The sequence below is a fragment of the Mastigoproctus giganteus genome, chromosome 1, assembly GCF_048544385.1.
Source record: "Mastigoproctus giganteus isolate SK-2022 chromosome 1, ASM4854438v1, whole genome shotgun sequence".
Taxonomy (NCBI): Eukaryota; Metazoa; Arthropoda; class Arachnida; order Uropygi; family Thelyphonidae; genus Mastigoproctus; species Mastigoproctus giganteus.
In genome coordinates, this window is record NC_143575.1 from 152,599,584 (window position 1) to 152,615,647 (window position 16,064).

The 16,064-nt window shown below is 35.7% G+C and overlaps 1 protein-coding gene across 1 annotated transcript in view; it reads left to right on the forward strand.

Annotated features, from left to right (window-relative positions):
* LOC150091201 (uncharacterized) overlaps positions 1-15,691 on the forward strand; it is a 205,526-nt gene extending 189,835 nt beyond the window's left edge. Inside the window, exon 5 of the mRNA XM_090382766.1 lies at positions 14,823-15,691. Within this exon, the coding sequence (XP_090238892.1) occupies positions 14,823-15,674 (852 nt within the window). The 3' untranslated portion in view covers positions 15,675-15,691. The remainder of the gene's footprint in view (positions 1-14,822) is intronic.
* Positions 15,692-16,064: the final 373 nt, after the last annotated feature.

Here is a 16,064-nt window from a genome sequence, read left to right on the forward strand (position 1 = left end):
TTATGTTAACTTATGAAGAAAAACAATGTAATTGCAATTTGCAATGTGAGATAATATTGAGAGTCCCATCTATTTGAAACTTCCATATGATACAAAGGTCAGTGAAAGCCACCATAAACCATGTTTCAGAGTGGAAACTGACATATTTCTCATCTATCAAACAGCAAGTGAAATTCCTTGTTTGAGAGAATTCTCTGATAAATATAAGTCAAAAAAAGTACACTGGATTAAGGATTTTACTTTCCTTGTTATTATCTTTTTAATGTTTCAGTGTAGAAATGTTAAAAGAAGCTAAAAGACAAAGAGCTGTGTACCGTCACCCACAGTGAGTGGTCAGAGAGAAAACTGGATACTCAATTGCAAAAAAACATTTGGCAAACCATAAAATGGAAGCTTATTTAGAAGACCTTTATGCTAAACACAATAAAAAGCCTTTGAAATGTCAAGGGCAAGCTTGAGTTTCACCAAACTTTTCCATTGAATTTGTCCATAGATGGGTAACACAAGGCTGTATATCCCAGTGTATTGACACTGACAGAATCTATACTGGCGATCATTGATCAGATGGAAAGTTTTTAGATGGTTTAGGAATTGTGGTTAATAAATTTCCCATTACTTTGGAAAGAGTAGAAGTAACTGCAGTGAGACAATAATTGGATGGGAGGGATTTGTCACCCTTTTTTGGAACTGGCAGGATATGAGCAAATTTCGAAGCCGAAGGGAAAACACCGGTTGAATAAAAAGTGTAAAAAGGTGTGGAAAGAACAGGAGTACGGGTTTTGAGAACAAGTGGAGAATTATCATCAGGACCTGGTGCTTTTTTGTCATCAAGACTATTCAAAATTCTTCTGACATCCTTTTGACGGAAGAACAGGAGGTATTGAATGAATGGAGTACATGGAATGGTAGGAGGTGGTTTACCAAGGTCATCAATACATGAGTTATCAGAAAAGTAGGATGCTAGCAGGTCAGCTCTATCTTTGGCTGAAATGGCAATAGAATTACCTGGTTTGGAGAGAGGGGAATAGAGATGGGCAAAAGTTGTGGCCAGTAGCTTTGGCAAGAGACAAGATTGCTTGACTACCATTTGGACAAGAAGCAAGTTTCCTATTTTTAGTTTGGACTGATTAACATCTAGTTTTGACTAATTAATAGCTTCTTTATGATTGTGTTAGCTTTAGTGTAGACAGAAAATGAACCTGGAGATTTGGATGCAAGCCATTTGCAATATGCAACATTCTTATCTTGAACAGCCTTAGCACATTTATTGGAAAAACTAAGGTTTAGAGGATGAGATTTTAAGGCGGAGTGTGGAATACATCTCTACAAGAATAATTTCAATGACGCGATCTGAGTAAACAAAAGATTTGAAACGGTAATCCAACCAAGGAAAAGAAGAAAACAAATCATGCAGATCATTCCATTTTGCGTTCTTGTAATGCCAAACAACACAAGGTCGAGAATGGCCATGAGAGAAAGGCTCCGTTGGAGAAGCGACCGTCACCGATTTATGATCTGAGGTGCATAGAGCAGTGGTCGGCAACCGGTGGTCCACGAGAGAATTTTGGTGGTCCGCAGAGTAATTTGAATATATTTGCAATTTTCGTGTTTATTAAAATGTTTCATTATATTCTGATTCTACTTTTTTGCAATTTTCACCTTATTACGTTGCATGTTTATAAAAGACCCAGTGCAATACCCGGTATTAGCAATGCTTTTATTGTAAAAAAATATAGAAAACTATTTCTGTTTCTTATCGATGGCCTAGCCTCAGTTCTCACGGCGCAGTTCTTAGGTAAGTGACCAGTGATATTTTTATTTTAACTGTGCACAGTGTGATATTTAATGGCATCAAAGAGCTTGAGTTTGATAACTATCTTATTTCTTGTTTGGTTTTAGATTCAAATAAAATAACTCCAATGAGTGAGAAAAAGCAAGCAAGCATTTTCCGCTTCTTAGGTAATACATCGCGTTGTCATGAGTTGGTTAATGAATCAGAGCTCCGCAGCCACCGCAAGGCATCATCAGGAAGGACATTAGAACTGGAGGCGGAGAGAAGAAAAAGTTCAAAGTTTCAAGAAAATATGTTGCGGACTATTTGAAGTTTGGATTTATTCAAGAACCTGGAAGTGAACTGGATCCACGGCCGCTTTGTATTATATGTTCTGAGAGTTTATCCAATGATGCCATGAAACCTTCGAAACTCGGCAGGCACTTGCACACCCAGATTTAGCTAAAAAGTCAGTTGAATACTTCCAAAGGATGCGTGAAAATTTGCAAAAGCAAAAAAGTTCATTAGCAACAATGATTGTTGAAGATAAGTCCTTAAAATCTTCTTATTTGATAGTACTTCAAATCGCGAGATGTAAAAAGCCGTATACGATTGGAGAAGAATTAATTAAGCCTTGCTTGTTACAAGCCTGTGAAGAAGTTTTGGGAAACAGGCTGTCCAGATACTGAAAGGAATTCCTATGTCTGCTAACACTGTGAAGCGCAGAATTGAAGACATGGCCGAAGATATTGAAAATCAAGTGATTGCACTTTTGAAAAATTCTACGTTTTATTCAATTCAACTTGACGAATCAACAGACATGACTAACAAGGCAGTTCTTCTTTGTTTTGTGAGGTTTGATTGCCAAGGAGAATTAAAGGAAGAACTCCTCTGTTCACTAATCTTGTCGGGTAGAACAACCGGCTCTAAAATTTTCAATGCACTTAATGGTTATTTCCTGAAACACAGTATTGAATGGAAGAAATGTGTTGGGATATGCACAGACGGTGCTGCAAGCATGACTGGACATCGTTCAGGAGTTGTTGCAAAAGTGAAAGACGTTGGACACCCAGACATCTTGTTTACTCATTGTATTATACATCTTGAGCAACTTGTGGCGAAAAGATTATCTCCAGAACTGCATGAAGTACTCTCTCTGATGTAATTAAAATTGTAAACGAAATTCGCCACAAAGCGCTCAATTCTCGAATATTTGAGGCACTTTGTGAAGAAATGAGCTCTCAGCATACTCATGTTCTTCTTCACGCTGAGGTGAGATGGCTGTCGAGGGGCAAAGTACTAACCCGATTGTTCAACCTGCACCAAGAAGACAAGTTATTCTTCCAGCAGCAAAATAATTCGAGGTTCCATGATCTCTTGTCCGACAATGATTGGCTAGCCAAGCTTGCATACCTGGCAGATATTTTTTCTCTGTTAAATGAGCTGAACACATCCTTGCAAGAACAGCTTACGGACGTATTCACACTGCGAGGCAAAATGGATGCATTTCAAAGGAAGATATGCTGTGGCAAACGTGGTTAGCTGAAGAAGATCTGGAAATGTTCCCAAATTTTGATGATTATATGAAACAGGAGGATGTCAATCGACAGGTAATAACTCTTGTTCGATTGCACTTACAGTCGCTCACTGACTCTTTTAGTTGTTATTACCCAAAGGAAGAGGACCCCAGACACGGAAATACGTGGATAATAGATCAATTTTCGGCGAAAATCGAGGATAGTAATTTGAACATGAAAGAAAAAGAAAGGCTAATCGATCTGTCATCTGACGACAGACTCAAAGGTAATTTCCACTCGTCCCTAACAAGATCTTATTTTTGACTTTCCGTAAAAAGTGTGTACCGAGTGCTGAGTGAAAAGGCCATCAAAATTAATTCCATTCACAACTACATATATGTGTGAAAAGACATTTTCATCAGTTACGGCAATTAAAAACAAGTACCACTGTCGGCTAGAAATACAAACGGCTCTCCGTGTTGCAGTAACATCATTGGAGCCGAAAATCCAACAGCTTATTTCAAACAAGCAGCAACAAATGTCACACTGATTATTTTGCTATAATTAATCCTTTATACACCTCTATGTCGAAGTGCACTCGATATTTGATAATTGTTAATATTGATTGTTTCTGTTAATTCTTTTTTAATAAAATGAAATTTAAAATGTTTTTTTTTTGCATTTTTCATAATGAATATATCTGCGTTTATTTATTATACTTTTTTGTATCATTATAAGGCCATTATATTATTAATTATATTAACATTAATGATATCCAATTTTTTGCAAATAACTGGGAGTTCAAAAACAAGTGTAAGTAGCATTTCATATTTAGAATGTTACTTTTATGGAAAAAATCATGATAGTGGTCCGCGGGATTCAAAATTTTGAGTTTAGTGGTCCATGAGGTCCGAAAGGTTGACGACCGCGGGCATAGAGGACCACTCACCTTGCCCGTGTACTTAGAAGGGTTGTTTGTTAGTAAAAGATCAAGAGTGTTTGCTATGTGGTTAGGAGTGTCTGGTATTCTGGCAGGTAAATGAACAATCTGTGTTCATTTACCTTAGTAATTGCAAAAGTCTCAGCATCTCAATCAGATGGGTTCTTGTGACTGGAAAAGGAAACTAGCTGGAGTTTTGAATGTTAAAATTACCAAGGAAAATTGCCTCACTGTGAGGAAGGTTGGCATGGAGAAAGTCAAGTTTCAAGGAGGGGAAGTAACCACAGAGTTCCAAGTGGTTAGTGGCGTTGGGAAAACAATAGAGGCAACAGATAAATTTGACAGAATGGGGTAGAGAGATTTTAAGCAATAGAAGATTGAAAAGAGTGATTCCAAATTACTAAGAATCTGGCAAAAGGAACTACAGGACAAGCACATGAGCCATATGAAATAAATAAGGCCAAAGTGGTACAAGGAGCCACTGATCTTACGAAGTCAACATGAGATGATAGTCTCTAAGCCTTCTACTCTTCATTTCTCAAGTTCAAGCAGCACTAATGTTATTTGGAACAATTTCTTGGAAAAATTTTGTAAAGTGAAAATCTTCCTCAGTCTTAATTGAGCTTCATCGCCCTCAGTCAGGTGAGCAAGATTTGGACTGGCAAATAAAAATTCATTTCTGAGATCGAAGTACTCATTACAATAATATAAAACATGACTCCATGTCTCCAGAACTGTGCAGTGACACTGCGACCTTTCTGAAACACCCAGCTGATTCAGCTTTGCTAAAAATGAGCCATGACTGGTTAATAAAAACATAGTTTGTAGATTAGGCACAAACCATTTTTCTGACAGAACATCAACAACAGAGGGAAAGAACCTATGAGTTATTTCACCTTTATTTGAGTTAGCTCATCTCTGATTCCAAAGAGTCATTAAGATAGCTAAGTTTTGCTTGGGATCATTAGCCAAATCCAACTCAAGATCACAAACAATAAAAGGAGTTCCACGCCGAATTTTGAAAGTCATTACTCTGTAATTCAGAAAGAGGTCAAAGGAGACCATTCTACAAACTACAGCCATCATTAGGAACATTATCCTTTGAATGGAATACAGTTTTTTTTATATATTTTTTAAAATTAACACGGTCTATCCAAGCTAAGATACCATGAGAAACAATAGGAAGGAAAACATGGTCATAAAGATGAGATAGTGCCCTATCTCTAATACCCCAATCCTTCCTAGTAATTCTTGCTATCATGTTAAAAAATTTTGCAACGTTTTCAGATAGAAAATTGATATGGGTGTCAAATCTAAGACCTCTGTCAGTGAAGACTCCAAGATATTTAATTTTCTTAATGGGCTTTATACTTCACAACCAGTCAGTACATGAGATTTCTACGAAGGCATAGGTTCCCCTTCAGCAATAATATTTTTGTTTTTGAACCTGGATATTGTTAATTTATGGAAGTCACATCAAGCATTCAGATCTTTTATTATTTCATTAGATCGTTGTTCAGTTTGTAGCCGTGAAAGGCCTTCAACTAATATTACCAGGTCATCCGCATATTCAGTCACATGAACATGACTATATTCCTTCTGCAACCAATACCAATTTCCACATTAGTGGCCCAAAAACAGATTCCTGCAGACATCCTTAAATAGCAGATCTAGTTACCGAATTCCAACTAGACTTAACTGTAAAAGATCTTTCCTGAAAATAATTCACTATGATGGTATAAAGCCGATGGGAGCATTTTGCGAGGTGAAGCATCAATAACACACTGTCCCAAGAGATATTATCAAAAGCTCCTTTAAAATCAACAAAAATGCCAAGAACCTATTTTGCATTTGAATCTGTAACCAATTTAATCAAAGATTTTAAAGCATCCTCTGTACCACAACTAGGAGTAAAGCCATATTGCTTATTTGAGAATCCTAAATTTTCTTGCATATATTGCAATATTCGCTCTGAAAGCATTCGTTCCAAACCTGGAAGAAGTGCAATTGGACGATAAGAAGAGGGCTCAGTTTTATGTTTTTCAGCTGACTTCAAAATGATCTTAAGTAGAGCATCCTTCCAAGGTGAGGGAAAAATTCCTTCAAGAATTCCTTCATTTATTGAAAGCAAGAAGAAAATGCTCAGGAAACAGTTTGAAGAAACATTTAATAACTTCCCCTTCAATGAGATCCATACGAGGACACCTGTTATTACGAATTTTGTTTACAGCTGAATTAAGATCTTCCACTGAAAATGGTTCCTCTTGAATCTCGCTAACACAACCACAATCTAACTGGTCAGTACTGTCAGAATGCTCCATCTAATCCATATGATGAAGAGATCCATCAATAAAGTGATCAAGTATAACATTAATACTGCCGAGCCAATCCACAGATTCAGAGTCTCCACAACGCATAGAACTTATCACATCCCCAGATGTCCTTAATTTGTGTAAACACAACTTATAAACAATACCCCATGGATCCTCATTACCAGTTGTTTGCACTAAGTTTTCCATGCACCAAATTTCTTTTTAGCTATTAAACGGGTATATTTTCTTTTTATCAATTGATACTCAGTTTTCAACCTAGCAGTAGATTCTTTATTATCCCACAATTTCTGACGTTGGAACTTCTTACATTTCCTGTTGACCTCCCCCCCCCCCCGCGGAGATCAGTAAAATCAGAGGACTACCATTGCACCGAAGCACATTTACTTTGCTTTAATGTCATAGACTCCCTCGAGGCATCAAATAACTTCTGTTGTGACAGTTGAGCCAAATCAAATGCATTAATCCTATCTTAATCAGCTAATGACATTTCACCAAAAATTGTCCTAATAAATCTGTCAAACTTACCCCAGTCAGCATGCTTAATCTCAAATCTTCGAAGTATCAGAGCAGACATATGCACAAGTGTACCACCTTTGAAGTGAAAAGAATCATACAGCAAATAATTAGGACAACTGAGATGAGGAGTGGTTGAATCAACTACTTTTTTTAAAGGTAATCCACTAGCAACACTCCATCATAATCCCAAAAAAAAGATGATGTCATCACCTTGCAAGCAGAAAGAATCGATTTGGCTTTCTTTGGAGGGGAAGAAGAGCTGTGTTCCAACTGTTTGGACTGCCCCTTTGTCTCTGGCAATGTGATGGATCTACATCTCATCTATGGTCACAAATTTTGCAAGGAAATTTGCTGGATCTGCTTGAAAATGATTCCAATCTTCACTTGACCACTCTTGTGCATTTTTGATCTTCTATCAATAACTTTGGGACCTGTTGTGCTGGCACCTTTTTCATACTGAAAAAGTTATTATAAATTACAGAAATAACTCCTATGTTCTTATAAAGTACAGAAATAACTCCTACATTCTTATAAATTACAGAAATAACTTATATGTTCTTATAAACTACAGAAATAACCTCTTTTATTTCTATAACATATCTGTCAACTACACATAGTAAAATACATGGTATGCTTGAATATCTTCCATGTAGTCTCCTCTACTTCTTGGGGTGCTTACTGATTCACCTTATTACACCTGTAATGTGTAATTGTATGATGCAAACCAGATTATGGTTCCCAGATAAACACATTAGCCAGAAACAGTGTTCTTCAATGGCTGGAATCCACTTTTATTGATTTCTATTGCTAGTGGTGTATTTTGAACATCCTGTACAAAGCTAGTAAGTTTAAGCCAATGAGCTGCTGTTATTGTTTTAATGGAAATAGTTGTCTCTCTGATATGATTTAAAAGTAAATTACTGCCAGACCAACCTACATGGATTTTTAGCCACCTTCTGAAAATCTTTATAACACCTATCAGACTGCCAACCGTTCATTCTGTATTCATATCCAAGAGCTACTCAGAGATTTACATTTCGTGGTAGATGAAGTTGCCCCTTCACCATGGCAACTCCTTCCATTTTGGCACACTTGTTTTCCTGCCTGTGACTTCTTCCTTAACAACTGGGAGAGGCTGACATTCCAGTTTTCCACCTGCAGCTGTACTCTGCACATTGAATTAAATATTCTGACTTGCAGCCTAAACAGATGACTTGAAATCAGAACTGTCCATGGGATCTGCTACCATCTTTCCAGATGATAGTCTCCAAGCAGATTCCCTCTGAATGCAGCATAGTGCTGTAGAGGTGGTCTTGGATCACATACAAACCCCGTTTCCAGAAAAAATATATTATGTTTACTGATTCTTTCAGTTCATCAAGGAGGTTTAATTCTCATTCAGTTCTGTCCTGGGTACATCAGAGACTACACTACCTTTTTTGAATCTGAACTTGATATTTGCTTCTGCTGATATTTGCTCCTAAATCCATGGGATTAGGAGAAATGATTTAGCTGATATCGTGGCCAAATATCTTTAGATTCATGGCATGGGCAGACTTGTAAATAAATTATATGAGATTAAACCTGTCATTGAACAGTGGCTGTTTAGTTTTCACAGGAATTGTAAAGAAATTCTCGCTCAGTTCCTCATAGGACACAATCGTCTTGCACACTTTTTTCTGCTGTGGGCTGATGGCTCGCTTGTGTGCGAACATTGTGACACCATTTTAAGAATCAAACTCTTGTTTAATACCAAATGTAGAAATTTTATCCGCGACATCATTTTAGTGTCTTTAATCATCTGACAGAGCATTATACACTCAAATTGCGTATTATTCCTCAGTCAGGTTTCATTTGACAAAGTGGTACTTCTGGAATTTTTAAAAATGATAAATAAATTATGAAGAATGTATATATTTAACTGTTTTTTTTTATTTATTTTTATTTTTTTTAAATAGATAACCGTGATTTACTTGTTTTTAGTTTTTATATATATTTGATATGTACCACTTTTGTTTATTTAATTTTTGACATAATGTCCTATCAGTTGGTCACCCATGAATTTTTGTCCATATTAATCATTGACTTGGCACATAATAACCAATACACCATAAAACAGCAAATCAATCAACTTGTGTACTTGTTCCCCATTTACACTTTGGAATACCTAGCAGCTCCTCTGATTTAGTCAGAAGTGTTCTGATAATAAGGTCTATCGTCCAGCTTTCTGGAAGATAGACCTTATTATCTGAAGGAATAAGGTCTATCTTGAATTTAACAATATGTGCTTAAAGCCGAGGTTAAGTTAAAGCTAGCCGAAGTTAAAGCCGAATTTTGTTTAATACAGTTTAAAATAAAGTTTTAAACTGTATTAAACAAGTAAAACAATTAAAAAAAACCAATTTATTTTATAAGTTGCATCAGCAAGAAAGGCAGAGTTAAGTGCACCATCATTGTAACTGGTTAATGCATCATCATTGTAAGTTGTTTGTTCTGTGTTGCCTACATACTATAGTTTTGTTTTCTGTTAAAAGAAGGCTAGGTTAGTTTTAAAAATGTAACTGTTTTTAAGAAATTTTTTTGTGAAACAAGGCTAGGCTACTTTGAGTTTACTGAGCAGGGTGATTGCACTCTGATTGTAGTCATGTAGTAAGTAGACCTGATGGTTGACTATAGTCATCTTCAGCCAGACTGTGGAATTTAAAGGTATTTAAATTAGTAGAAGGGATGTAATTGAACAGAAGAATGAAAAATAAATATAGCAAAGATCTTTAAAACTTATTGAATTTTGCAACATAATCTGACATTTATTTTGAAGAATATGCTGGAAATGCCACTTGGATTGTGTTTAAACACAAATCTGGTGTGTTTCAGCTAAAGTTGGATCTTTATTAAAATTCCATTTTTTTTTTTAATTTCTAGAATTTAGCAGGTATGTCAAACTAGTTATTGGATTAGTGGGCAAACTGCTTCCAGATATCCAAATTGCCATGCTAGGCGTTGAGCTGTACAAAGGAACTGGATATTTAGAAATTATTGCTAGTTTATAAGTTTGTATTTGTATGTGGTTGAAGCTAGATTCAGCCATAATAGCATTCTTGTGAAGAAACAGAGATGCATCCTTGACATCACAGAATACAGGAATTAAAACTTCCAACTTACAAACCTACAGTTCAGTGTTCATACCCCTTTAAAGCCCACTATATTATTTGAAAAGAAAACTATTTTAATAATATATTCACAGAAAATTGACATTTCCTTGATTTCTTCCAGAACTACTTATTAAAGAATAAGTGATCAGGCAATAAATGATTATTATCCAACTCTGTAGATCTTTGCAGATATGTTGTAAGAATGTATTATTCTTTAAGTACTATTGAAATGATTAATATTAACAACTATACCGATTTTTCATCAAAGTATCTTCCACAAGATTTTATCGCTGCCTTACACAAATGTGGCATTCTGGTGATTAATTTTATAGTATTGTCTTGGCTAACATTATTTCAAGTGATCTGCAAGGTTTTTCATAAAATTTTGTGGAGGTGGGCAGACTTTGCTGATTTGATGGTCTAGGTGATCCCATAAATACTATTGGTTTGTGATTGGATTGGTCATGCCATAATTTGCAATATCCCCTCCTGTTGTTTTGGTGCTAGAAAGTCTCTGCACACCTTAGAGCTGTGCTTCAGGGGTCATTGTCTTGTTGTAATATAAAATTTATTCCGCAAAGTAGAAGTTCAGAGGATATTGCAAGTTTTTTGATTTTTATACATAACAATTTATTTACCATTTTTTTTAATAAAAATTGGTAAACAAATTGGTCCTATTTTAATGAAAATTAGAAAATGAGACATGACTCCAAACTTTTAGTCAGGAGTGTGCATATTAAAATGTTTATAGTACAGAAGTTTGAATATTTCCCATTGATGTGCTATTAAATGCAACACTTTTCTGTATAATATTAAAATTTTTAATCATAATGACTCTTTTGTGATCTTGTGGTCAGAAATACAATTTTCATATAAACCATCCTTCAGAATCGGGGGAAGGCATTTGTCCACCCCCAAGAAATTCATATATCATTTCAAATTATTACAAACTTCATGTTATTAGTTTCATTATTGTTCATTTCAAGATACTATCAAAAAAAAATAAAAGAAAAATTTACTTAGTTTTCTAAGTTAATACAGAAGTTGATTTAATTTGGTATGTGCCAAAATACATAAATTTATATAGCAGATATACAAACTGCACCTACCAATATGAATTTCTGGTTGCATCCCTTTATATGACCGGAAATTTATTCATTTTTTTTCATTATGACTACTTCAAAACTAATTTATCACATTCATAGTTATTCACATTTATATTCATTTGTCTTCTATTAAAGTTGATAAAACTTTTTTTTTTTTTTTTTTTTGGTAAATATACATGTTATTTTCCCACTCTTAGCACTTTTCCCGAAACATTAATGTTCAAATAAAATGAGCATACGTGCGCGCACGCAACCTTCTCTAACAGAAATAAGAAAGGATACTGTATTGTGCTTATTCTGTGGGAAATTGTGAGCACCACTGCTGAAATGATCCCCTGCACTGTGGGAAGCAGAACTATGCCTGTTCACAACAAGTTCTGCTGAGTCAAGTGAAATAGAACTTGTTGTGAACAGGCATAGTTCACAAGTTCTGCTGAGTGAAGGAATGAAATAGAAAGCCCACCAGTGAGTACTTTTACTGTGGCTATCTACAGTTACTAAACTTAAATGGTGTTTATTGTTACTACCCATCCTATGGAATATCCTTGAAAGTTACTGAAGAACATAGCTGGATCATAAATGTGGTTTTTTTTTTTTGTTGTATATTTTTTCCCACAGGTGTGTAATACAAGGATCAGTTCATAAGTAATGCCTCTTTGGCCATGAAAGTATAAAGACAACTGATACTTGAAATTTATATCATTTATTAAACAAATGCTGGGAAGCAGTATATATTATTTTATTATATAATATCGGTGTAAATACACCATAGTTAACCCATATATTTGAGCTACGATTGTAGCGTAGAAGGCATCGTTTTAAATGTATCTCATAATGTGGTTGCCTTCACAACAAGATAGCTACTATTGAATTACTTCAAATAAATAACGCTTCTCTAGTAGAGAAGGCTACTGTTATTTATTTTCAGCGGTACCACCACCCAGACGATCGTTTCGAAGCTTTTTGGCTTCGTCATCAGTGGGCGGGTAGGTACCCAGGTAATACAACAAGCCATCTCAGTTGCGAAGTTATATCCACATTATGAGAGATGCCAGAAGGGATTATGTCTAGTGCATTTAATTTTCCAAATACATTACCACAACACCCTTCTGGCATCTCTCATAATGTGGATATAACTTCGCAACTGAGATGGCTTGTTGTATTACCTGGGTACCTACCCGCCCACTGATGACGAAGCCAAAAAGCTTCGAAACGATCGTCTGGGTGGTGGTACCGCTGAAAATAAATAACAGTAGCCTTCTCTACTAGAGAAGCGTTATTTATTTGAAGTAATTCAATAGTAGCTATCTTGTTGTGAAGGCAACCACATTATGAGATACATTTAAAACGATGCCTTCTACGCTACAATCGTAGCTCAAATATATGGGTTAACTATGGTGTATTTACACCGATATTATATAGTTAATTATCAAAACCCATAAGGATTATGCCTAGTGCATTTAATTTTCCAAATACATTACCACCACACCCTTCTGGCATCTCTCATAATGTGGATATAACTTCGCAACTGAGATGGCTTGTTGTATTACCTGGGTACCTACCCGCCCACTGATGACGAAGCCAAAAAGCTTCGAAAACCTGGGTACCTGCCCGCCCACTGATGATAGACCAAGAGTCTTGAAACGGTCGCCAGGGGAGCCGGATAATCACGGAGTTTCCGAGAATAGGTAACAACAGTCTTCTCTACTGGAGAAGCGTTGCCTATTCGAGGAATTTATGAGTTTTTGAGTGGTGTGAGTTGAAGGAGTTACTGTCCCTTTCATTCTTCTGCATCGTTTCGCTTCCTCTTCCGCTCCTACTATAACTTTCCCTCTACTTTTTGCTTTTCTAAGTCTAATAGGGACAAGTGGATAATCGAGTAGATATTCACATACATACATACAAAAAGCTTCGACACGATCGTCTGGGTGGTGGTACCGCTGAAAATAAATAACAGTAGCCTTCTCTACTAGAGAAGCGTTATTTATTTGAAGTAATTCAATAGTAGCTATCTTGTTGTGAAGGCAACCACATTATGAGATACATTTAAAACGATGCCTTCTACGCTACAATCATAGCTCAAATATATGGGTTAACTATGGTGTATTTACACCGATATTATATAGTTAATTATCAAAACCCATAAGGATTGTGCCTAGTGCATTTAATTTTCCAAATATTATTTTATGTATCCACCTTCATCAGTACATTTTTATCATCATTCTTTCCAGCACTGGGATAATAGCATGGACCCCCCCCCCCCCCCCATTGAAGTCAGCCAGCCTAACACTGTCTATCACTATCACTGTCTTTTTCAGATACTCATCACTCAACAAAGTTCTTTCAATGAAGACATTTCTTCATGTGCTGAAATAGAAAAAAATCACACTAAGCCAAGTGCAATCTGCATACAAGATGAGGCAAAATTTTCTACCTTAGGTCTGCATTTTTCTTCTGAGTTATATGGGCAGTGTGTGTGTGGCCAGCATTATCATGTTGTATGGTTTGGGTCCTTTTAGAACATACCTTTTTTTTATAGCCTGTTAAGCTTATCAAATGTTTGACAATATCTTTCCTTATTTCCTTCTTCTCTATCTGACAACATTGGTCATAATTTTTCTTGAGTGTCTGGCAATTCATATATTTTTTAACACTGGAGATGATGAATATGTCTATTACATAGACTAGCATTTAGAATAAGGGTCACAACAGAAGAGCCAGGTCTCATCACTTGTTAAATCTCCTTGAAAGTTTTTGCATTCCTGTAACAATCTTGGCAGATCTTCTCCCTGGAAATGTCATTTCCCTTTTTAACAGCTTGGATACAGCCGTGCAGCATATTTTTCTATAATATAATGTTCCTAAAATGGTTAATACAGTTCTGCAAATAGATCAAAGAGAACACCATGAGGCTTGTATTATGGTTATTGTTGCTGTCTTTTTGAATCATTTTGTAAAAAAAATCTTAGTATTTTATTTTCTTCAGTGCACACAGACTTTGGTCTTTTCTCTGGCTGGTCACAAATGTCAGTGATTCCTCCTTTTGAAGCACTCAAGTATCTGTGAACATTGCTTAAATTAATAGTGTCTTGTTGGTATACTTTTCTCAATTTTTGAACAATCTGGACAGCTGAATTTTCTTCTGACTTGAAAAGTTCCTTTTCATTTTGAACTCTATTAGCAACTGTTGGTGGAAACAGGCTTCAGTTTGTCTGTTCAAACTTCATATCGTAATAGACAGAAAATTTTATTTTAGCATTTTTATGTCTTAATATCTATACTAGCAATATATAAAACTTCATGATGCTAACAGTTAAAAAATATTTTGTCTCCCAAGAGGCATTACTTATGGATAAAAAGTAAATAATCTTTAGTGTATGTAGCTAATTGAAAATATGTTACCTAGCTTTTCAGAGTATTGTATATATATATTTTTTTTTTTAATTTAGTTTTATAAAAAATATACAGTATGAACCATTTTTTTCAGATTTGGGAGTGTGATCACTGCTCATACAAAACAACAAGACAGTACTACTTTGATCGTCATCAAAGGATTCATGGCCCCAAGAACAGAACCAGTACTATACATCAGTGTGAGCAGTGTTGTTACAGAACAAGAAGAAAAGAACACTTTGTACGGCATGTAAATAATGTCCATAATAACAAAAGACCGTACTTGTGTCATTTTTGTGGGAAGGCCTTTAAAAGAGGAGATGCTCTTCGGCAGCATCATCAGACGCATGCAGAAAACAAAATTCAGAATGAAGCCAGCTTTAGATGTGGGATTTGTGATAAAAGTTTTCGGTCACAGTCACAGTTGTATGAACATCAGGCTGTACATTCTGATATAAGATCATTTCTTTGTGAAATCTGTGGAGCTGCTTTCAAAACTCGGTCTGTACAGAGAAAACATGCACTTACAATTCACAAAAATCCTAGGGCACATCTTTGTGATGTATGTAATAAACGCTTTAACACTCAGTATGCTCTAAAACGACACCTTAAAGTTCATGATGGAAAATCTAATCAAGTACAGGGATTGCAACCTGATTCTACTGAAATCGTGTCAAGCACCTCTGCTTTTCCAAAAGGTGAAAATTCTGAACAGTTGTCTGTGGTAACTCTTTCTCGTGATCTTAATGTTCTTCCCATGGCAACGCTTCAGATGTCTACAGTTACTACAGATCAGATAACAAGAGGAATGGCTGCATCGCTTGCTGTGCGGGATAGTGTAGTGTCGGGAGCAGAGGTCATTCGCCAGATCCCTCAGACATTTCTTCAAACTTCTGAAGCTACTGCTGCTCTTTTATATCTTACCAATAGCATGACATCTTATTAAATGAAACTGAAATGAAATCCTGCTCAATTAATTTAAGAATGTTATTTATATATGTGTATATGGCATGACATAAAATACCCTTATTTTTCACTTGGAGAGTGTGTCAGTAATTTTTAAAATGTGGATTTATTAAGCTCTTTGAGGTAAAATGGACTGCAGACTTGTTTTAAAGTATTGACAGTTTTATAATTGTGCGCACACACATACACACACTAATATTTTGTTATTCAGACTTGTTTGAATGGAATTTTCATTCAACAGAATGTAGTGTCCCCTCCATGGTTGAAGCAGAAGTGAAAACCTGGGTAAACCTCTGTAATTGCTTCAGTTAAAGTTTGATTAAAAGTTTGGGTTATTCAAAGTATAAAAAACTAGAGATCTGGGTATTTA